The sequence below is a fragment of the Drosophila rhopaloa genome, unplaced genomic scaffold, assembly GCF_018152115.1.
Source record: "Drosophila rhopaloa isolate 14029-0021.01 unplaced genomic scaffold, ASM1815211v1 contig_3, whole genome shotgun sequence".
NCBI lineage: Eukaryota > Metazoa > Arthropoda > Insecta > Diptera > Drosophilidae > Drosophila > Drosophila rhopaloa.
Window position 1 is genome coordinate 10,383,003 of NW_025335123.1, and position 21,593 is coordinate 10,404,595.

The window sequence follows — 21,593 nt, forward strand, 5'->3', positions numbered from 1 at the left end:
AATTACTACCCATTATGTTTACTATCCTTGCTCATCGATAACCGGATCGCTGCGAAGATTGCGTCGATGATCCGCCAAAGTTTCCTTAGCAACCGAAGCAACAGCAGCTACGGCGGCAGCACGTAAGAACTATTTTGTAAATGATATACTTTAATGTATTGTACAGATATACACCCCATACACCATGCATATATATAGAACGTTGTATATGTATATTATATATATATATAAATTGTAACTGTATAACTATAGCGTTGCATTGAGCGATTGAGGATACAACTGATTTCACTCCAAAGGTAAACGACAAAATAAAAGCGATAAACGTAACATTTAAATGCAAATTTCCATATTGGTTATATTTGAGAAAAGGTTTTTTGTATCCCGATGGCAAAATTGGTAACTAATCGAAGCAAAAAAAAAATAAATATTTGAACTTTTATAACCAACCAAAGCGAATAGAGCAAATAAAACGATTTAGGATAACAATTGTCAAGTAAAACGGAAGCAAAACGAGAAGAACTTTAGAAAATAAATGAGTGATTATATATACCACAAAAGTCTCCCTCTCTTGGAATTAAAAAAGGGCAACGTTTATATTCAGCACTGCGTTTATTGAAATAACTAAAACGAGAACGGGCGGCGTTGATGCCTCGGTTATATAGGGGTGTATATATAGTTTTAATATGGCTACGGATAATTTGATAACACAATTCAATCGGCTTACACTTAGAAATTTTGAACTAAAGTAAGAGGGGAAAATCTAAGATTGGCTTAACACATAATTAAAACAGATCCGGTACGGCGTAAATGAATATATAGTATAATCGAATCGAATATAAAAAATCGAACAAAAGTAATGGCGATTGGCAAAAAGCTGAGACCGGAGAACGTAAATTGCAAATCTGAAACCTGGAAAATATCGAATCCGATTACGTCGTTATGCCAAGATCGTGTAAATCGGGAGCTATGTGAGCTGCTACTGGCAATCCGGCATCCGGCCAGCTTCTCGTTATGTCCACTCGGAATGCGGAATGCGATCTGAGAGAGCACGGGGTCCGGTCCGACGAATCCCGGACCGCTGCGCTACGCGTCTGTCTGTCGTTTCGTTTCCTATCGTTTAAGCAACTACACTTGGTTGGGAGGTGGCGGTGGCCAAATTGGTTCCGCCACGGCCTTTGGGGAGTCGGCTGCCGTCAGGCTGCGACTGCTTCTAGTCCGGAGGAGGTCCAGAGATCCGATCCGGAGGTCCGATTCGGTCCAGAGGTTTCCCCAATGTTGAATGTAGTCTATCCGCTCCGAGTTGTGATGCGTGGTGATATCAAAAGCCCAAAATGCGGCCGACCAGTGTGGAAGCTTAGACCCACGGCGTCCAGCCCTCGTAGAGCACGGCCAAATTGTCAGGATTGGTGGCCTCGCGAATGGCATAGTCCACCTGCTCGGCGACGGAGCTGCGCTGGTTGCCATCTGGGTCGCGCCCCTCCAGCTTCATCCGTATCTTCTTCCACACGGACACGCCGTAAGCATTACGCTTCTGCTCGTGCAAATTACTGGCACCTGCAGACGGAGTAAATTTGGAAAGGTGGAAAACACATCCTTGATAGATTCGTTGGTTTGTTGGACTCACCTTTGGTGTGCGTGAAGGTTTCGTAGGAATCCGTTTCAGTTGCGTGCTGCAGGAAGTCGTCCATGCTCTTGAAGAACTCGTTTACCTCCTGGCTGGCCATCACCAGGATCAGCTGCAGTTGCTGTCGCCAGTTTTGCAGCACAGCAAGCTGCAGAACTCTCCGCTCGGCACAGAGGTCCTTGCGCAGGTCCTGGAGCCTCTGGAAGAGCGCCTGCACCAGACGCTGGCAGTCGCGCAGGTGGCCGCAGAGCAGCTGCACATCCGTGGGCACTATTTTGCCCTGACCGTGCGCCTGCGCCTCGGAACACAGGGTGCGTACATGGAAGCGCGGCATGTTGTCCTGCAGACGCTGTGTATGTGTGTGGGGAAATGTAGGCAATAAAAATCTAAGATTCAGTCGCTTTGGGGCAACCACTTACCAGTGTCTCCTTGAGCAAGGTGCAGATAAAGCTATGCTTGCTCTGCTGCTCGCCCTCCAGGGCTGCAATCTCGCGCTGGACCTTGCAGGTCTGTTCCTCCAACAATCCGTGCACATTCTCCAACCAATAGGGATCGATGGCGCCCTCGGGGTCCAATAGTTCCACCACGGCCTGCTCCACGGCACTAATCCTCGAGCTGCTCGCCTGCCATTGTCCGTGCGAAGCGAGCCATTGTTCCAAATGATCCACCTGCGCATGCCCCTCCTCACCAAGAGCTCCGGCATGCTGCTCTAGACGCGACACTGCACTGGCTCCATCCGCCAGCTGCCGCACCACCAAAACATGGGCAGCCACCCGATGGTTGTGAACCTGCTGCGTGTGCAACAAGCTGTCAAGGTGATTGCGATTCCAGTTGCTGCGTTGCGACTGCAACTGGCTGAGTTGCGACTCCAGGCCACCTTGTAATTGCTGCAGGGCATTCAAATTCTGGTCCAATTCCTGCCAGCCCTCGCCAATGGCTGCGGCCAATTTCGGCCGGCTGACGATGTGGTGACCACAGCGCAACTGAGCTCCCAGTGCCTCCGAATAGGCCCAGTATTGGGCTGATGCTGCCAGGGTGTGCAGCTCCAGCTGCTGATTGAGCAGCGCTATTTCCGCCTGTTGCTGCTGCAGGCCGCCGTCCGATTGCAGGGAAATGAAGAGGCTCTCGCACAGGTGATCCGCTTGAGCTGGATCCCCGCACAACGTGGTCGGAGTGCATTGCGGTCCGACGGCGGTGTAGAAGTTACGCGCCAGGAGCGGCAGAAGGCCCGCCAAACTCTCAGCCTGGAGGCGTTGGACGAGACCCAAAACGGGCCGCGCCATTTCCCGCACGTCACAGCTTCGGCTGGATTCTAGTGCTTCACTGACCAGGCCGAAGAAGCACTCGTCGTCCAGCTCCATGTGACAAGATTTGAGAAGGTCCAATTCCTAAACAGACAATTAAACTATTATAGTTATGGCCACAAAAATACAACATCTTGTACACCCACCATTAACTGCTGGACCTGCGAATCGTGGACATCCTCGAGCATCATCTTGACACTTCCCACCAGCGAAGCCAAGGCGGTGGACGCCAGTTGGAACTGTTCGTAGGCAGGCTGCAGGGATAGTAGAAATCGACGATCCGCTGGGAACTCCTCCGGCTGCTGCTCCTTCTCCAGCGTGGCCTCCAGATACAGCTGTCCCAGACTGGAGGCACTCAAATGACACAAGGCGCTCAGCTGGCCAAGATTGGGTTGCAGCAGCAGAAGACGATATATGCTGGCCGGCAGGTCGTACTCAAAGATCTGCTTCAAATGCGACAGCGCTGACAGCAGGTTCTCCATTTGGCCCAGATGCAGATCCTCCTGGTCGGCCATCGCCAATACACCTTGGCACATGGAGCGAACCAGGTGGATAAAGTGCAGCTGATGCTGAAGGAGCTCCTCATCTTGGCTGGCCAATGCCACCTGTTCGTAGGCGGCGAACGCTACGCCAGTCCGGTTCAAAGTGCGAACTAAGCTGGCCTTCAGCAGCAGCAGGCTGCAGCCACTTTGGCCAATCATGGCCAGCAGGGCAGGAGTGGGTGCTCCCAGGGACAGAGCCTGCGCCTGCTTGGCGGCATAGCGCTGCGAGGACTCGTGCAGCTGGCAACTGAGCCGGATCCAAGCGGACTCCAAGGCATCGGCTACGCCCAAGACATCTGCCGTGCAGATAATCGAGCTGGATGGCGAATTGGGATTGCTGGTGGTGCCGCCGTGCTGAATGTACGATCCAAAGCTGTCGTGGAAGCGCACGAATAGATTCTGCCGGTGACTTTGCTCCGGAAAGAAGTTCATGACCGCCGCATATTGCTGCAGGTGCTCCGAGCTCTGCAGGGCCACTTCATCCAGCCGACTTAGGAGCTCATCCAACTGGCCACGCATGCTCTCGAATCCGGATAACTGAAGAGCCTCCGCCAAAGCAGCCGATTCCGCGACATTCTCGTTTTCCGACTCCAATTGCAACTGGACGAGCTGGGAATGCAGTTCGGCCAAGTGATACGGCTGCAGGCATTGGCCATAAGTGCTGAGGAGGCTCTGCACATGGGCGAAGTCCGCCAGGCGCTCCGCACTGAGCGATGCCAGTGCCTCCGAGTGACCACGGCGAACCGCATGGCGCAGCGAGGCGGTGTTGAAGCTGTGACTCTCGATCGCCGTCCCCAGCGACTTGATTTCCGCGATGAGGGCGCTCCGTTGATTCAGCTCCACCAGCTCCTGCTCGGCCACCAATTGCTTGGTCTGCGCCGCCACCAGGTTGCCAACCTCATGATTCATCTCCTGCAGCTGCAGCATCATGTCCGTCCTGGCAAGTAAAGGAAAGAAACGTGCAAGTCAATCATGAGTGTGAAGAATAATGCATCATGTTAAGACAAAAATGGAACTGTCCAATTAAAATTAGATTTTGAAGTCAACTAGTTGTCCATATCCATTGTAATAGTCTTACTCTATTTTAAATATCTTATAAACATTAATATACTTGTGTTGAGAAATAGCTTTGAAACTATGGTTGATCTACTCACTTGTTGGTGGACCAGTACTTTTGCAGCACACCCAGTTTGCTTAGGAAGTGCTGCCGCTTGGCATCCCAATCGTGTAGCTTTCCCTTGTTCTTGTCCTTTTTGTGGCACTTGAGTTCGCCGCCACCTGCACCTCCTCCTCCTCCACCCGGCGCCTGCTGGTGCTTGGCACTCAGGGATCGGCGCAGGGCCTGGGCATCGTCGTTTACGGTCCAGTCGACCAGGGGATCGTAGACAAAGGCCTCCAGCAGGGTCAGCAGGGTCTCGCGTTCCTTGCGCATCACCTTCAGCACATACTCGCAGCCCAGCCGGAAGGAGCCCTGCAAAAGACGACGGGGTTAGTGGTTATTGGCGGTGGTATATGTGTACGTATGTCGCACCCATAAACGGGTCATTGGGGTCCATAAATGTGCGAGGGAACCGTTTCCATCTGTCGTACATCGCACAGATATACGATTCAATATATTAGCAATGCTGATTTTATGGGAACCAAAACGCAACCCCAAGCCCAAACCAGAAACAGGAACAAAACCCGAACCATAACCATGTTCTACATATACGACCTCGACAGACATCGAAGCTAATCGCTGTTTACAATTGTAGATTGGCACGTAATTTATGTGATAAGCCCCATGACTGTCCATATATATCTTGGGCTCAGATTTATTCCCATTTATCCATTTGCCCATGCCAACCTCAGATGTTTCTCCAACATACCCCACATGGTTTTTGTTGATCCATAGTCCACGACAATGTGGTGTGGCCAAAACCAAACAGGCAAAAAGTGCATGGCTTATTGATATAGGTGTTTAAGTCGAAATATATGTCATCTGTTGCCATATAGCAGATAAAAATCTAATATTACGGTGGGGACTAGCACTCGCACCTTCACTTGCAACTGAATATGGGGCGAAACTTCTTATGTTTCTATTACCTAAGATCTATCTAATTTCTGTCGTCTTCGATTAATATATATTATTTTATTATTTATTTTTGTTTCAATTTTAAAACTCATTTATCTACCCGATGATGTATTATATTAATATCATACTTTTTGCATTCTAATGAATATTATCTAAGATGGATGTTCTAAACTGAAGAGTTTTACTTTTTGATTCTTCGTATGATCATATTAATTAACTATACTATCTGGAATATATAAAATATAATAAATGTTTACCAAAAAAACATTTTGTTACTTAAATTCTAGTTTATAAAGATGCATAACCCAAAATGTTTATATACGTAGAATGCAATATCATTTTCTGTCTTGGCTGCAATTGTGTAAACTGTTATCAAAAAAAAAGAAACATATGCATTTCAAAATTTCTGAGCAATACCTATCCATTGCTGCTTTTGATAATATTTTATGGTTAAGTGTTAGGTCTACTTATATGATACCTACTAGTAAAACGATAATGCCTCGGAAACGTTACCTTTGAGTCATCCGTGGACTTGTTTTATATATTTCTTTAATGGCTAGAAGGCCCTACAGATCCTACTGCAAATTTTGTCAAATTAAAGATGTATCTGCGAGCCGTATATCTCAGTTACTGCCCCTGGCTTTATCGTTCTATTTTGGTCCGTGGAGCTGGGCTAATCTGCCAAAACCCCCAGCGATCTGTTTTGGCCATTCATTCGGCCCGGGAGTCCGGGCACTCCAAACGCTCTGGGGCAGTGGGTGGTTTGGGTGACAATGGATGGTTTGACGATTCGATTGGCGGGTAGTTGGGAAGTTGGGCCCTGCAGGCCCGGGCCAAAGTGGCAAGCTTATCGACGGATTGCGGTTCTCACGGTGGATCTGGCCGCGTTATCAGTTAACTGGCGGTGACGATGTCATAGAGCCACCAGCGAAACGTAAACAAACGACGCCCACGGCTGCAGCCGAACCACATTTGAATCTGAATCCGAATCGAGCCGACGTCCTGGGCCAAAAACCGCACAGCTCCAGCTCCCACGGGTGCCAGATGCCAGATAGTTCCTCACTAGCGTCGCGTGCGCTTCGTTTTTCGTCGTGTGACATGGCATTTTCCAGTACCTCATCGCCCGCCTGGGATTATCAGAGCACTCCGGAACCGCTGGGACTCCTGTTTCCGCGGCAAAATGCGACGATAACTCCAAGTGACCTGGGTCTCCAGACGACAAGCCTGGGTGCGGGTCACTTCCTTTGGCTGGCCATCAATGCCCTGCTGTTTGCCCTCATCCTGGGTGGCAATATCCTGACCATTGTGGCGGTACGCACCTGTCGCCATCTGCGCTCGGTCATCTCCAACCTGTTCATCCTCTCTCTGGCCGTCTCCGATTTCTGTGTGGGATTGGCCTTGCCCTATCACCTGACCTTCTACATGGGCTCGGACATTGGCGCGATGCGAGCTCCCTGCCTGCTGCGCTTCTTCCTGCTAATCTGCGCCTGCTGCGTCTCCATGCTGACTCTGATCTCCATTGCGGTGGATCGGTATATAGCCGTGGTCTACGCCTTGCACTACAGAAGGTAAGCAGGCCATTGATACTTTTGCGTGTATCAGGTATCCCAGAAATATAGAAATATCATTTATTTATACTAGAGCTATTCATTTATCAACAGTATTCTGCCCTTTGTCAAAGTTATAAACAAATTATGTATTCTATTTTTCAACTATTCGGATGATTCAATGTAATAATGAATCAATAGGATTATTTTAATTCAATGATTCAACTGTTAAAAATCCTAAACATTTTGTGGTTTTTATCATATTTTTCATTCATTCGGATTATTCAATGATTTAAATTTAAAAAGATAATTTCAAAGTATATAGTTTTTAATTAGAAGAACGCACCAATTCTTACAATTAGTATGAATCGTATCTCGAAATGCAGCCTACGTTTGCTGTTGATTCATGAACGGGTCTAATTTATATCTATTGAACTTGAAGTTTTTTGCTCGCTAAAAAGAAAGGAACCCACCCAAACCGCTGATCATTGACGTATGTATATCCCACAGATACATGACACGTCGCGTGGCCTATAGCATCATCGTATCCAATTGGTGCCTGGGTGCTTTGGTGGCCCTCCTGCCCGTGTTCTGGAATCGATGGCCCGAGGCGCAGGCTTGCGAATTCGACGAGGTCCTTTCGCCCGGCTACATAGCCGGTGTGATTACGCCGGGCTTCATAATCATTTGGATCTGCATGCTCCTGGTTTACTGGCGCATCATGCGCGAGGCTTCCATGCAAGCTCAGCGATTGCGGCAGTCGGTGGTCTATAACACGGATGAGGCCACCACCATGCGGAGTCTGCTGCTCCATCCCGATTGGAAGAGTGTCCAGATCGTGGTCTTCATCATGGGCTGCTTCACACTCTGCTGGCTGCCGTACTTTTGCGTGGCCATAGCTCAGCTGTTCAGCATGTGCCGGAGCAGCTCGATGATCTACAAGACCACCTTCTCGCTGGCGATTGCCAATTCGGCCCTCAACCCAATCATCTACTCGTGGAAGAACTCTGGCTTTCGGCGCGCCTTTGCCCAGACACTCTGCTGCCGGTCGGCGAGGCAGTGCGAGGATCAGCTGCCGGCGGACAGCAAGCACCGCATGGAGGCCACCTCCTCTTCCACGGGATACCAGCAGGAGATCAAACCGAAGGCCACTCAGTGATCACCCTTAGAATACCCATCCCTTGACTTTATAGGATTATGTTGAGATGAAAGCAATTAAAGCGCAACGATTTGTGGCATTATATTTAAATGCTTTCATTGTTTGACCCATAAAAGAGATTTGTTGCAAGTTTCTGAAACACTAATGTGCAACTGAGGGATTGAGTATCCTATTTCGAGCTGATAGGTGAGTATGCAACATATATAAAGAGCGATTGAGGTCCCAAAAGGGGCAATGAAATTAAAATAAGCAGGGGCATTGAGCATTATCTTACCTCGATTCCGGTGATGCCCAGGGCGTGCACAAGATTCTGGGTGAGACGGAAGGGCACCTTCTCCGGGATGCGCAGTGTGCGTCCCTTTTCGAAGCAAACGTTGTAGTCGATGTGCACGATGTCGCCACTTCCCAGGTTGATAAGCACGTTGTCCAAGTGCCGGTCGCCCAATCCGATGACATAGCCAATCATCGACATGACCGACATGCAGCGGGCATACCGACGCACCGATTGCCGCCACTCGGCGGAGTTTCCGGCCTGACACCACAGTTCCCGGGCGAGCAGATCTCCAGGCGTTTCCTGCGACAATTCCGCGAGCACCTGGCGCAGGGCGGATATGGGCCACTGGCGGCGTGGATCGCTTACCTGCAGATTATGCTTGGCCAGCAGCGGCGAGAGTTTGCTGTAGAACAAATCCGTAAAACGCCGCGTGGCATTGGCACCAGCACCGGCTCCCGTTTTCGCAGTGATCTGGGGCTGTCGCTGCTGCCACTTCTTGTAGAGTGCAAAGAGCGGAGTGACTCCGTCCACCCAGCTAATCAATCCGGACTGCGGGCCCAGCGGAATCACGGAGTAGTGGTGGGCACGATAGCAACCATTGCCCGGTGCATCACTGCGGCAGGCCATGATCGCGTTCGAGATGGACAGGAACTGCATGATGCGCTCGTCCAGATGGAGATCCTCCATCCCCTTGAACAGGAACGTGTAGCGCTGGCCATTGCTGCCATAGAAGGCAACCTTTTTGGGCTTCGTCTTGGTGGGCAACACGCACACTGAACCCTCGACGCTCTCGATATAAACCTGATCCTCATCCGGACCATGGGCGTCCAGGCCAGGCATGGAGATGCGCATCCGTCCAATGCCGCACAGCACCGGGCTCAGGCTCTGCATCTTGAGGGTGCTGCCCGTGCCCCTGATCATGTTGGACTGCAGGATGTGGTATAGCTGCTTCAGCTTGTCCCACGCCTCCGGGTAACGACGCGATCGCAGTGCCTCCACGGTGGCTCGTATGGGAGCATCGAATCGCTTGTGGAAACTCCGTTCATAGCTGGTCTCGGCCGGGCGAGCGGTGAGCGCGGCCAGGGCCTCCAGATCCGCCAGTAGTTGCGGCCGCCAGACATTGAAGCGGTTGTTCTTGCCCTCATGGTCGTCCGGACGGAACTCGGTGGCCAGCGCACTCACCCGACTCACGTACGTGTTGTAGATGTGGGCCAGCGAGTGAATCCAGTACTCGTCCCACAGCAGGCACACGCGGCGCAGCTCTTTCACCATCAGCTGCACATGCTGCACTGCCTCCGGCGCCTGTTTCGAGAGTTCCCCCAGCAAGTAGCCGTAGCAGCAGGCATCCTCCGTGGTGGGTGGCGCTGGTGCGGACGCGGGTGGAGCCGCTGCATCCTGTTGCTCCCTGTTGGCGCCCACCACTGCTGGGAAGATCACCAGCTGTGGTCGACTCTCGGCCAGGCGGCAGAGCAGGTCGCAAACGCTCTTTCTCACATACGGTTCGTGGTGATTCAGTCGGCTGAATAGCTGCGGAATGATCACCTTCCAGGGGGCAATTGGCGTGGTGCGTAGTCCCTGCTCCAAAACCTCCTGCAGTCCGCTGGCATGCTTCACAATCAGGCGGAGCAGGCGCAGCGTTGTGGTCACCAGATTGCTGTCGTCCACATGGAAACGTTCCCGCTGCTGAGCGGTTCCATCGCCTCCTGGCTTTTCCGAGCCGGAACCCGCTTTCAAACTGAGATATTGGAAGTACGAGCGCGCTGCATCTTTGTAGTAATCATACGTGTTGGCTATGGCCCGTCGCCAAATCTGCAAGACGGCATCTAGCACTTCCGGCGGCTTATCCGCGAGCAAACTAAGTCGACGCAGGCAGTTCTTGGCAGCCTCATCATCCCGGGCACGCGCCGCTTCCGGACACACCTCCACACAGTTCGCCGGCGGCTGCTCCATGCTCAGCGCCTGCAGAAGCTCACCCAACTGATCGTTATCGAGCGGCATGGCAATATCCAGCGCCTGGCTAAGAGCCGACACATCAGCCTGAGTGAGCACGCAGCCACTGTCCACGATCTTCTTGCCCCAGCGATAGCACCAGTTGCCATACGCGATCAGCGCCTCCTCGCAGTTGGGACGCTGCTTTAAGCTGGCATGGACCAGGCGGGCAACCAGGCGCTCAGCTTGGGGAATCGCCAGCGGTTGGCTGGAGCCACAGGTCAGCGGACATTCGGGCAGTTGGTCCAGCAGTTGAATCAAGGCAGGCGACTGATTGGTGGTCATCCCGTTGCAAGTCCTGGCGGCTATCCAATCGGAGAGGGTGAGCAAAAGGTCCGCACCGACGGCCGGTTGATGGCTGTTCCTCTGGATGTTCAGGCAAAGCGAAGCACACACATCAATGGAAGAGCTTAAGTCGCCGCACTGCGTCTGCTGTTGCTGCTGCTGCTGGAGATGCAGGCACTTGACCAGCTCACTGTAACCACGAAGTAACTCCGGACTATCCGTATGCAAGCCTTGCTCCAGTGGAAACTGAGCAGCAATCTCCTCCAGCGGCTGGCCAAAGAACTGGGCGAGCATAATCTCAGAAAGCTGGAGGTTTCCCTCCTCTCGAGCTGCGGCTGCTGCGTCCAAGCAAAGGGTTTCCCAGCTGCCCGGCACACAATGCTGGCGCAGCAACTGCGTCCAGGCCAAGCAGCGCATCAAAACAGCGCTGGATACGGTATTTGTGCGGCTTTGGCATCTCTTCGTGGACAAGGGAAGCAGGGACAACTCCTGACCGTTACTGACGCCTTGAACAATATGCCGGAGAAGGGTGAGTTCTCTGCTGGATCTCTGATCAAAACTGGGGTTCAACAGGCTATCTCGCCACTGGATATCCAGCAGGTTCCTCGTCTGATCGGGCAGGCAACGGTCCTCTATCAGCTTTTGCAACACAATATCCTCTGTGCGCTGGCGCACATGAACTGACGAGAAGCTAGCACGTCCATTTAAAGCGCTTTCTGATCCAGATGCCTCCCAGTTGCTGGGCCACAGGCTCAACTGCTGCAGGGCTCCTCCAAATTCTTCCATGGACGAAAACGTCTCCTCTCCCCTATTCAGCAGTCGTTCCAGAGCATTGACCTCGACGTTGCTGCGTTGTAGGAAGGGATTTAGTTCTCTGTCCTCCGGTCGATTTAGTTGTTGCTGCTTTAGTTCCACCAGCTGCGACCACTGGCCTGTGTCCTGCAGGCACTGCATCATCTGGGCCAGAACAAACTGTCGTGTGTGCGGCTCCAGCTCAGGATGGTGCTCCTCCTCGGCCAGCACACTTCTGTAGCCGACAAGCGCGGATTCCCGTTTTCCGGCTGCCTGATCCGCTGCACACAAAAGCCACTGGTAGGATTTGCTGCTCTTGGAACGGGCCCACAGGCACAGACCGCGCAGGGAGTCCGCCTCCTGGCAGCTGACCCAAGCCCAGGCCATGTAAACGATCGCCTGGCTATAAGTGGCATCTTGCATCTTCTGGGTGAGCAGGATTTGCTACAAAAAATAGATGCCGCTGAGTACGGATATGAATCTCTATGGGAGTAACTCACCTGGGCATATCGGATGACCAGTTCCGGCTGCTGCACATGCATGGCGATGATGACCACACCAATGCGGATGCGATTAAACCAGGACTGACAGGTGGGGTTATTCAAACGAAAGAAGGCCGCCACTGGTTTTTCCGGCGGACGAAGAGCAAAAGCACTGCCCTCGGCGGCGTTGTAGATGAGCTTCTCCAGTGCATCGAGGAAGCCCAGCAGCAAACTCAGATTTCCCTGCATGCTAACGAGCTGCTCCAGCGACAGCGTGTCCAGGGCAGAGCGCTCCAACTCCTTGGCACAGCCACTCAGCAATCTGGCGTGCCGCATGATGATGGCCTCGAATCCGAGGAACGTTTCTTGCGGCTTTCCCAGCGTCGTACGGAGTCGCTGGTCCACACAGTATCTGGCTGCTTCGAACTGCAGCCAGGCGGTGGCCAATCGCTGGCAGCGCTTTGTGCATTGCGACAGCTTCTCTTGCCGTTCATCCTGCGGCGCCACTTGGCAGCTACGCACGAATAACTCCCGCAGACTGTTGGTCAGCGAATCTTGCTCCGGTTTTTGGAGGCGCTCAAAGAAATCCCGGAAGACGGTGTCGCGTACGGCGCTGCACTGACTCATCCTCTGCTGCCAAACGCAGACACGTCTGCTCGTCATCCCGGGTATTGGTGATTCACCTCCGGTGAGGGTTAAGTGCAGTGGCAACTGGGCGTAGATCTGGGCATAGGGTGCATGGCCGTTCGTCGAGAGCACCTGCAGCTGTTGGAGTGCCGTATCGCGGTACAGGATCAACAGCTCTGGCAGATGGTTAAGCCTTTCCGGGCCATACTCCAAAACGGTTTGGATGCAACCAGCACTTTCTAAGGGCGTCCATTTGGAGGCGGCAACTGCAATGTTGCGACAAATACCCAGGAAGTTCTCTTGCTCCATAAGCAAGTCAGCCTTCTCACGACACTCGCTTAGGAGCATTTGGGTCCACTGCAGGAGTATTCTCAAGTTCTGGGTAGCCAGTTGGCCAGCCTGTTCCAATACCGAATCTAGAAAGCGAAGAATGCTGGCAAAGCTGTTCGCCGTCGGCGAGGTATTCTCCGCCGCCAGCTCCTGGTCTCGTAGCAAGCTAGAGTTGGTGCGAAAGTTGTGATTCGCCTGGCAGTGCACCACGAGCAGAGCCAAAATAGCTTGATGGGCGGCGGGATATTTGGTCCAAAGCGTCAGCTCATGAGCCCTACAGTTGGTGAGAAGCAGCTCCAAAATCGATGGCTTGCATGCGTACATACCAATGATTGAGGAGGTCTGCTTAGCCAGGGCAGCCAAGGCGGCCAGATGGAAAACGAGGAGCATGCCTGCCTCGCTGGCTTTCCTTTCGGACTCCTCCGTTGCAGGTGAAGTTGACTTCAGCTGTTGTAGGCAGTCGTCGATATCGTCCACAAGATGCTTATATGCCTGCTGCAGCAGGGGCACATTCCGAATGAGCAGGGTCTCCTGGCAGGTGCGCAGTAACAGCCTGTAAGCACTGCTGCCCGGCGTCTGGCGTCTTACTTCGGTCAGATACGGACTGGACTGGAAGAGCACATGAACCAGACTGGGCGGCAGACGTGTCCGCAGTCTCCTCACTGTGCACAGCAGCAGATACAGGACACTCTGCCGATGTGACTCACTCAAACAAAGCATCTGCTCGAGCTGGCCGAGCAGCAGCTCCTCCAAAGTACCAGGATCCAGGCCGCTAAAGTTATTTAGCAGACAAATGCAGAGCAGCTCGTTAATGTTGACCATGGCGTCCGAATTCGTGTGCAGAACCAGATGGGGAATTATTTTGGTTAGGTGATCCACGGCCATTTGGACTATGCACTCACAGGTGGGCATGCCCACGAATATCTGCATGCGGGCCAGGCACTTTAGCAGTGTGTTGAAGGCACCCACAAAGGCGCCCACTCGCTCCGCCATGGCCGCCGGATCCTCCTCCTCCAGCACGGTGATATCCTCCACGAACTGGGCCAACAAGCCATAGCTGAACTCAATCTGCTTGCTAAAGTACGGCGTCAACTGCTCTAGCACCTGGGCGCAGTGGGCCTTCAGTTGTCTGGGCTGTCCCGCCTCCAGTTGCCAGCCGATGATGATGTCGACCACGTCTGTGAAGTGGCACTCGAAGGCGTCCCGATAGCTGGCCGAGAACTGCACCAGGGTATTGCTGACTGCGGTGAAGCTGTCGGCACTCTCCGCATTCTCCAGGAAGTCCTTCAGCAGCAGCATGATCTTGTCGGCGTACACATGCAGCTCGCACTTGGCGTCGCAGCTGCATTTGAATTGGGATAGGTTAGGGCAAACAAGGCAAACGAAAGACGGTTTAAGAGTCACCTCAGGGTGGTGCGCAGGGCCACGATCAGATACCTCTGCATCCGCTTGCTGCTCCTGTAGTTCTTCACTATAAACTCCTCGTAGATGGGATACGACTTGCGGTTAATGTAGCCAATCAAACCGAGAGTCTTGCTGCACTCCTCCAGAACGGGAGGCGAGCACTGTTTGAAGAGTGTGAGCATGTTCTCCAGGATCCACACAAAGGAGCAGGACATATAGCCCATGTTGATGGGCGTGCGCACCGCCTGATCTAGTTTGGCGCACAGCTCCAAAGCCACGGCGGGATTGGACTCGTTATTAAGCCTTCGGATGATCTTTGACAGGCGCAGATCCTCACCATTAGCCGTCAGGTTGACTGGATCACCTGGTATGATCAAATTAAGCGTTGGAATCAAGTCCAAGATCAGGAAAGCCAACTCACCTTTACACTGGAACACCTTGCGTTGATTCTGGGGCATTACCTGCCCCTTGGCCAGCTCGTGGTTCATGTTGCGCAGCACTAGCGAGTTGGCGAACGCCTGCGCAGCTTCGTGCGTCTTGTTCCCGCCTAGCGACCACATGGACTCACTGCCTCCAGATCCTGATGCACTCCCACTGCCGCTGGCACTTCCACTCCCGCTACCACCCTCGTTACTGACACTGCCGCTGCCGCCTCCGTGATTATTGCCATTGTTGTTCCGCAATACACGGTCAATCTCCGCGTGGAACGCGGACGACGCCTCCTCCTCGGCCCCAGTTCCATTGTAGTTGTCCGGCTGGAGCGCGTTCTTCATTGAGGGAATTGGCGGCGCTAGCGCAGACATCAAATCTCCTCGAATCTCGGCATCAATCGTGGTCAATCGTGTTTAGTTTATATCAAGAAAATAATTTTTTTTTGTTCCAACATCAGTTAGTGGTGGGCCAATCACTATCGATAGGCACAGCTGACGCGGGCGCTTAACGGGCCATCGATGTTTCAGAGAAAGCACTTTCTTCAAATTCCCCCTTGTAAGGTCCCTATTTATATGATTTCCCTTTTAATAAGGGCATTATCAGGAAAGCACCTACAGACAGGTTGATCAAGGACTCCTGGATTAGCATTTATTATATCGTGACACGAAAGTTGAATCCTCCGATGAAAACTGTTGAATGCAGGTGGTATTGGCAAAGGGTCCATCTCTACTATCAGGCAAACTCCTTTTTGGCGGGCAATGTTTTTTAAACTTTATTTATGAAAATTAAGCAAATACATTTATAAATATACAAAATTTGTATGTAATATGCAGCGTATTCGGGGGATAGCGCTAAAAAAAAATATCCCCGATACGCCTTATAGTTAAGCAAATAGATTTGTATGTTGATAACATTATTAGTTTCCTTAATGGTTAAGCTTTTCCATCATGTGTTGGGTGTAAACTGCCACAAAACTGGCCATCTGGGCGTACACCTGGTAAGGATGTTTAAACGGGGGCGGTACATAACCTCCGGTGGGGGGAGATGCCATCGGAGGTGGGTATTCCACCGGTGGAGGAGGAGGACATGGTGGTGCCGGCGGAGGAGGACGTGGTGCAACGGGGTGCTCGCGCGGCACCAGCGACAAGCAAATATCGCCCACCTGCAGCTGCTGACACTTGAGCTCGTACAGCTGCAGCGACAACTGGGGATTGCAGGAGGCCCAGCCCTGGCCGTAAACAAACATCGGATGACCCGGCAGCACCTCCAAGTCCAACTGCAAATAACCAAGGAAGTCATCAAAAAGGATACAGAGATAACTCATCTAAACACCCACCCTGGCATGCTGTGTGTCATAGCTGAAGGTAATGGTCACGTGGCTGGGAGATAATCCCCGGTCGATCCTGACCACTGTGGCCTCCCGCAGATCAAAGAGCTGGCTTCGCAGAGCCGACTGGATAAAGTCCTCCGTGCGTATATCCTCCACGCGACGCATGGCCCCGTTGGCCAGCTCAATGTAGGAGCCGCGACGGAAGCAGGAATCGGAGTCGTCGGGAAACCCGCTACAAATGAAGTCATTGATACACTGGTTCGGTAAAACCTTACCCCTGCTTACTTGTTAGACACCTGCTGCTGTGACGAAGGTTGCGGTGGTGGCCTCCTGATTGGCTCGCAGCCGTAGGCATATGAAAACTCCATGTGCATCTGCATGTCGACCTGTTCGCCTGGACGGAAAGTTATCAACTGAGCTATTTGCCGGCGAGGCGGGCAATTGATATATATATATATTCATTCAGCCAAAGTGTTTTCCACGGGTTTTCCAGGAATGTCACCCACTCTGGCAGCCCGGCTGTTACCTGTTTTATGGCCCACCCGGCCATAATCTGGTCGCGGCAACAGGTACGCCGCTTAGACGCCGGTGAACGCTACCTGCGAATGAATTTCCACTTAACAGCCATTGTCCGTGGTCTCGCATGGACCAGAGAATCCCGGCCAGCGGCAGCGGCGCCGGTCTGGCTGTTGCGCCAGGCGCCTTGCCGACTGCTCGCACCACCACTCGGAACGCAAGACGTGACCAATCGTGGATTTCTGCTGAAGCCCATTCTACTGCTCCGTTTATTTTGTTTTTCGTTTTCTTTTAACAGCGGAGGAGCAGGATGGGCCGCTCAAGGCCACCTTGCCCCAGGTAAAGCCCAGGGCGTACAGATAGAAGGCCCCAAAGAAGTAGAGCACTCCCAGCGCCGAGTACACGGATGTCAGCAGGAGTGGCAGGAAGGGAAGACGCTTGTCCAAGTGCAGCAGGAAGGCGAGCAGGTGCTCGTACAGCGGAATGGCCAGGAAACCCAGCATGTAGAGCCACTCCAGCGCGTGGAAGCCCCGAAAGCCGGGAAAGATGCGATACAGCTGGCCGTACAGCATGGCCACATAGGACATGTACAGGGAATACCGAGGAATGTACAGATCCGCGTCAAAGAGCAGCGGAAACAGAGAAAAGTATCCAGCAATGCCCAGGATATAGGCGTATCTGGCATCCTCGCGGTTAACAAGGGTCAATAGACTGTAATTTGTTGGGGGTGTTAGTGGGTCACTTTTTCTTTTTTTTTGGTTAGCACAGGTAACTTACCAAAGGGGAATAAGCACCATTAAGATGGCCTTCTCATGCACATGCCATCCAAACACAAACGAGGAGCAGCCGCACAAAACCACGGCTCGCAGGAAGACCAGGGGACTTTGACTGCAAAAGGATTGGAATTATGTTTAGTGCATATTATAACTTCGGGTTTAAGCTTACTTCTTGGAACTCCTGAAGAGTTTTACCAGAATTGGCAGCATGAAGACAACGGTGAGGACGAACGTTACGGGCGGTGTGATGGGTGGCAGCACGGTGTGCCTGACTTCCTGTACCAATCCCGACGTGGTAGAGGTTCCGGAATCCTGCACCTTTAAAACGCCAGCGGCCACCTTGTCTGCTGTGTTGTACAGTGCCCAGAAGTTGGGTGCCCAGTAGGCGTGCGTCAGGCCTCGCTTGAATGGAAACAGGCGGGAAAGGACCTGCGGAAGCTGCTGCCAGAAGGGTCCAAAGGACATGGCGAACGGAGTTAGTCCCACAGCCAGCAACTTGACAAAGGCACTCGCCATGGAAAGCACAGAGGTTTGCTCTAGGCAGTAGAATCTCAGCAGGTAGACCCCAAAAGCCGGTGCCAAGTACAGGAAGATGTGCTTGAAGTTGAGCAGCACAGCGAAGGCAAAGGCGCTCCAGAGGAATCGCTGACGGATGAGGGCCCCGATGCTCAGAAGCAGGATGCCAAACAGAAAACCGTTGTACTGGAAGTGGATGTGGTCCACGAATAGCAGTCCCACGTTGAGCAGGAGCAACATGGAGCCGGCAAAGTGCTGCTGCGTGCCACGCGCCAAACCCAATGATCCCAGGCAGCTGCGCACGCCTAGGACATAGACCAGATCTGTGGCAATCACCGAGAGCCGCTGGAAGTAGACGGTCCCCTTGGACTCATAGTTGAGGTTCTGCACCTCCAGCATCCGCGGATCCACATACTTGGCCACCTGCGACAGCACCCACTCGAAGTGGGCGAAGAAAGGCGGGTAGTCCAGTGTCCACTCGCTGGTGGCCTCCACATACCAGCGCTCCAGGGGCAAACTATGGGTGATGGCCAGCCAGTTGCGGTGCACCTCGAAATCTGTGGAGTGGCTATAGGGAGTGGGTTTAATGGGATCGCTTGGTCACTGAGAACTCAAGCACACTCACTAGGCGGGAATAAGAAGGATCTTCAGGCCGGTGGCTATGCCCACCAGGTGCCAGAAGAGGTCCTTCATTTTCGTTTCTGTCCGGGATTTGGTTTGGGATTCCGTTTCTTATCGCGGTGCGGTGGGTGTCCGATCGACCTAGCCAGATTTGGCTTGAAAGTAGCTAAGTCTGAGCTATCGATTGTGGAGCTATCGGTATGGGGGTGCTTTCGCCCTCAAAGCCAACTGGCCACACTGAAATTCGCGTGTATGTGTGCATTACGCGTATTATTACGCGAATTAAGAGCGTCGAATTGAAACAAATATTCTGGACTCGAGCCGGTCGCCAGAGTTCCACGGTTGCCGCCAACGCCGAGCTTAGGTATCTAGCCAACCGGGCCATGTACGCCACGAACAATGGCGGCACGAACAAGGCGCCAAACAGGTAAGTTCTGTCCGTAAACCGAGCTGAAATCAAGAAACAGAAACCGAGCCCCTCCCCCAAAACAGGCGGTACAGCCGAGATTTTTAATATGCGCCGCTCCTTTTTGTTTTCGTTTTATGTGCCAATCCGAATCCGAATCCCATTCAGCAATGCCACCTCCATGTTCGACAACACCATCACAGTGACCCCTATCAAAGTGGAACTGGGACAGGCGTATGCAAAGGCCCAGAATCCTGCGGCGGCTGTGTCGATGCAGCGACGGACTCCCAACGCAGTGGTGGTCACCACCTCCTCCTCCGCGCAACAACAACAGCAGCAGCAGGCGGCACAGCAACAACAGCAGGCGATATCAATGGCCAGTCTGGTATCCAATGCCAGCTCTCTGGTGAATCCCAGCATGAGTGTGACGGTGGCCACCACTGGGAGCACCGCCAAGGAGAAGCCCACAAAGGCAACACGGGCTCAGGTGGCCCGCAAACCGCCGCCCACCATCGACAACTTCTGGCCGAATATTGTGAGCGAGGTGCACGGAATTAGCCAGGTGGACGCCAAGCACCAGGTGCTACCACTGGCGCGCATCAAGAAGATCATGAAGCTGGACGAGAATGCCAAGATGATTGCCGGTGAGGCGCCGCTTCTGTTCGCCAAGGCCTGTGAGTACTTCATCCAGGAGCTGACCATGCACGCCTGGGTGCACACCGAGGAAAGCAGGCGGCGAACGCTTCAGCGCTCGGACATTGCCCAGGCCATCGCCAACTACGATCAGTTCGACTTCCTCATCGACATTGTGCCGCGCGAGGAGATCAAGCCCTCGTCGGCGCAGAAGGGAAAGGATGGCAGCAGTTCCAGTTCGAGCGGAATGGCCGGTTCGACAAGCAATGCGGCCTCCACGTCCAATTCAGCAACCTCCAATGCAGCCGCCTCCGTGGCGGGCAATGCTTCCGCCACGGGCAATTTTGTAGCCGGTGGATCCAATGTACCTGCGGCCACAGCTGGCGGCCTGAAGCTGGACACTACGGGCACGGCCTCCGCCGCCGAGGTGCTCGGCTTTAGCACCGTTAATCCGGACATCTTCTCAGCGCAACTGCAACAACAACAGCAGCAGCAGCAACAACATGCCGCCCAACAGCAGCAACAACAGCAGCAGCATCACCAGGCTCATCCGCAGCAGGTACAGATCATTCAGCAAGGCGCTGGTGGCCAGCAGCTGCAGTACTTCATCGCGCTTCCCGGCCAGCAGGCGGCGCAGCTCGTGCAGCAGGTGCAACAGCAGCCGCAGCCCGCTCAGAATCATCTGCCCAATAGCCTGGGCATCAACATCGTGTCAGCCCAACAACCCACCCAGCAGTTGATCCTGACCACCGGTCCAAATGGCCAGCTGACCGCCACGCCAGCGCCGCAAACGGCCGCCCAGCAGCAGACGGCACTGCTCCAGAATCTCGCCCAGCAGCAACAACAACACCAGCAACAACAGCAGCAGATTCAGCTGCTCCAGCAAGTGGTGACGCCAACGGGGGAGCTGACTAATGTGCCGGTACGTATCCTTTAAGCTTTTTTGTCCCACAATTTGAGAACTACTCATTGAGATGGTTTATTTTATTCCAGATCGCCATCAATGCCAACCATTTGCATCTCCTGCAGCGCCTGCAAATGCAACAGCAGCAGCAACAACAGCAGCAGCAACAGCAGCAGCAGCAACAGCAGGTCATCATCCCAACCCAACTGCTGACGGCGCAGCAACTGCTCCAGTTGGGCGGAGCACCCACGGTGGCCCATCAGCAGCAGCAGGTCCAAGTGCAGCAACAACAACAGCAGCAGCAAGTTCAGGTGCAGGTCCAGCAACAACATGCCAATCTCAGCCAGAGCAACGCCAGCGCAGTGTCCAGTGGCACGCCGATCTTCATCAACTCGACCATGTCCAGTGCCCAGGCGGCGACGCAGGCGCAGCATCAGGCAGCGCAACAACAGCATCAGCAGCAACAACAGCAGCAGGCGCAAACGATCTCCACCATGTCCGCGGATCGCACACTAACCGGCGGATTTCGGTAAAAGCTGGGAGAATTCAATCCGAACGGACGGACAGTTGGCAATCATATCGAAGCATCGGGAGGCGTTGGAATCGGGCATTGGCAACGGGCATTGATTGCGCCATCCCCTGTCATCCAGCACAATGTATAATATTATAGTTTACGTAGGTGTATACGATTGTATATCGGAGGAGATTATATATAGCTAGTGTCTAAGACGTAGGCATCTGTGTAGAAAGGATTTCTCAATTGTAATTTATTGCTGTCCCTACCGCCCTACCGCCCCCCTGGCTGCAGGTTTCACCTCCTCCAAAACACCGCCACATCCACCACTTTTAAACATAGCACTTAGAGAGAATATTGGGAACCTTAGTGTACGACAAGGATGCCACCGGTCCAAAGCATAACCCAGCGTTTCGCGTGGCATCCGCGGTTTATTATGTATTTGTACTTCTAACTAAGCTAAGCTCTGATAAACAATTATAAGCCACCAAGGACTATGTGCCAGAAACTCG

General features: G+C 52.9%; 5 protein-coding genes across 5 annotated transcripts; 2 read left to right on the plus strand and 3 right to left on the minus strand.

Annotated features, from left to right (window-relative positions):
• Positions 1–590: 590 nt before the first annotated feature.
• On the minus strand, positions 591–15,402 carry LOC108048506 (serine/threonine-protein kinase Smg1). Its single transcript, XM_017129242.2, has 9 exons — positions 14,855–15,402; positions 14,434–14,797; positions 12,091–14,371; positions 8,525–12,034; positions 4,625–4,941; positions 3,075–4,407; positions 2,044–3,012; positions 1,625–1,973; positions 591–1,554 (listed from the first exon to the last, which is right to left on the minus strand). The coding sequence occupies exons 1-9, from the start codon at positions 15,234–15,236 to the stop codon at positions 1,355–1,357; spliced, it is 9,705 nt and encodes a 3,234-aa protein (XP_016984731.1). The 5' UTR covers positions 15,237–15,402; the 3' UTR covers positions 591–1,354.
• LOC108048515 (histamine H2 receptor) lies at positions 6,204–8,334 on the plus strand. Its single transcript, XM_017129251.1, has 2 exons — positions 6,204–7,112; positions 7,602–8,334. The coding sequence occupies exons 1-2, from the start codon at positions 6,589–6,591 to the stop codon at positions 8,248–8,250; spliced, it is 1,173 nt and encodes a 390-aa protein (XP_016984740.1). The 5' UTR covers positions 6,204–6,588; the 3' UTR covers positions 8,251–8,334.
• A 219-nt stretch (positions 15,403–15,621) lies between the features above and the next one.
• LOC108048718 (ataxin-1-like) lies at positions 15,622–16,914 on the minus strand. Its single transcript, XM_017129548.2, has 3 exons — positions 16,481–16,914; positions 16,202–16,427; positions 15,622–16,141 (listed from the first exon to the last, which is right to left on the minus strand). Exons 1-3 carry the CDS (start codon positions 16,573–16,575, stop codon positions 15,791–15,793), a joined length of 672 nt encoding a protein of 223 aa, XP_016985037.1. The 5' UTR covers positions 16,576–16,914; the 3' UTR covers positions 15,622–15,790.
• Positions 16,915–16,950: 36 nt separating this feature from the next.
• Positions 16,951–18,767, minus strand: LOC108048709 (probable dolichyl pyrophosphate Glc1Man9GlcNAc2 alpha-1,3-glucosyltransferase). Its single transcript, XM_017129536.1, has 4 exons — positions 18,629–18,767; positions 17,657–18,571; positions 17,489–17,599; positions 16,951–17,422 (listed from the first exon to the last, which is right to left on the minus strand). Exons 1-4 carry the CDS (start codon positions 18,694–18,696, stop codon positions 16,981–16,983), a joined length of 1,536 nt encoding a protein of 511 aa, XP_016985025.1. The 5' UTR covers positions 18,697–18,767; the 3' UTR covers positions 16,951–16,980.
• Positions 18,768–18,847: 80 nt separating this feature from the next.
• Positions 18,848–21,589, plus strand: LOC108048698 (nuclear transcription factor Y subunit gamma). Its single transcript, XM_017129526.2, has 3 exons — positions 18,848–19,051; positions 19,199–20,585; positions 20,657–21,589. Exons 1-3 carry the CDS (start codon positions 19,008–19,010, stop codon positions 21,098–21,100), a joined length of 1,875 nt encoding a protein of 624 aa, XP_016985015.1. The 5' UTR covers positions 18,848–19,007; the 3' UTR covers positions 21,101–21,589.
• Positions 21,590–21,593: the final 4 nt, after the last annotated feature.

Coding starts and splice junctions, on each gene's coding strand:
- LOC108048515 (XM_017129251.1), top strand. CDS start 6,589: ATGCCAGATAGTTCCTCACTAGCGTCGCGTGCGCTTCGTTTTTCGTCG. Junction 7,113..7,601: donor TACGCCTTGCACTACAGAAG/GTAAGCAGGCCA, acceptor TATATCCCACAG/ATACATGACACGTCGCGTGG.
- LOC108048506 (XM_017129242.2), bottom strand. CDS start 15,236: ATGTCTGCGCTAGCGCCGCCAATTCCCTCAATGAAGAACGCGCTCCAG. Junction 12,035..12,090: donor TGGTCATCCGATATGCCCAG/GTGAGTTACTCC, acceptor TATTTTTTGTAG/CAAATCCTGCTCACCCAGAA. Junction 4,942..8,524: donor TGGGCATCACCGGAATCGAG/GTAAGATAATGC, acceptor CGTCTTTTGCAG/GGCTCCTTCCGGCTGGGCTG.
- LOC108048718 (XM_017129548.2), bottom strand. CDS start 16,575: ATGCAGATGCACATGGAGTTTTCATATGCCTACGGCTGCGAGCCAATC. Junction 16,428..16,480: donor CAGCAGCAGGTGTCTAACAA/GTAAGCAGGGGT, acceptor CTTCATTTGTAG/CGGGTTTCCCGACGACTCCG. Junction 16,142..16,201: donor ATGACACACAGCATGCCAGG/GTGGGTGTTTAG, acceptor GGTTATTTGCAG/TTGGACTTGGAGGTGCTGCC.
- LOC108048709 (XM_017129536.1), bottom strand. CDS start 18,696: ATGAAGGACCTCTTCTGGCACCTGGTGGGCATAGCCACCGGCCTGAAG. Junction 18,572..18,628: donor ATCCTTCTTATTCCCGCCTA/GTGAGTGTGCTT, acceptor CACTCCCTATAG/CCACTCCACAGATTTCGAGG. Junction 17,600..17,656: donor CTCTTCAGGAGTTCCAAGAA/GTAAGCTTAAAC, acceptor ATCCTTTTGCAG/TCAAAGTCCCCTGGTCTTCC.
- LOC108048698 (XM_017129526.2), top strand. CDS start 19,008: ATGTACGCCACGAACAATGGCGGCACGAACAAGGCGCCAAACAG. Junction 19,052..19,198: donor ACGAACAAGGCGCCAAACAG/GTAAGTTCTGTC, acceptor AATCCCATTCAG/CAATGCCACCTCCATGTTCG. Junction 20,586..20,656: donor GGGAGCTGACTAATGTGCCG/GTACGTATCCTT, acceptor ATTTTATTCCAG/ATCGCCATCAATGCCAACCA.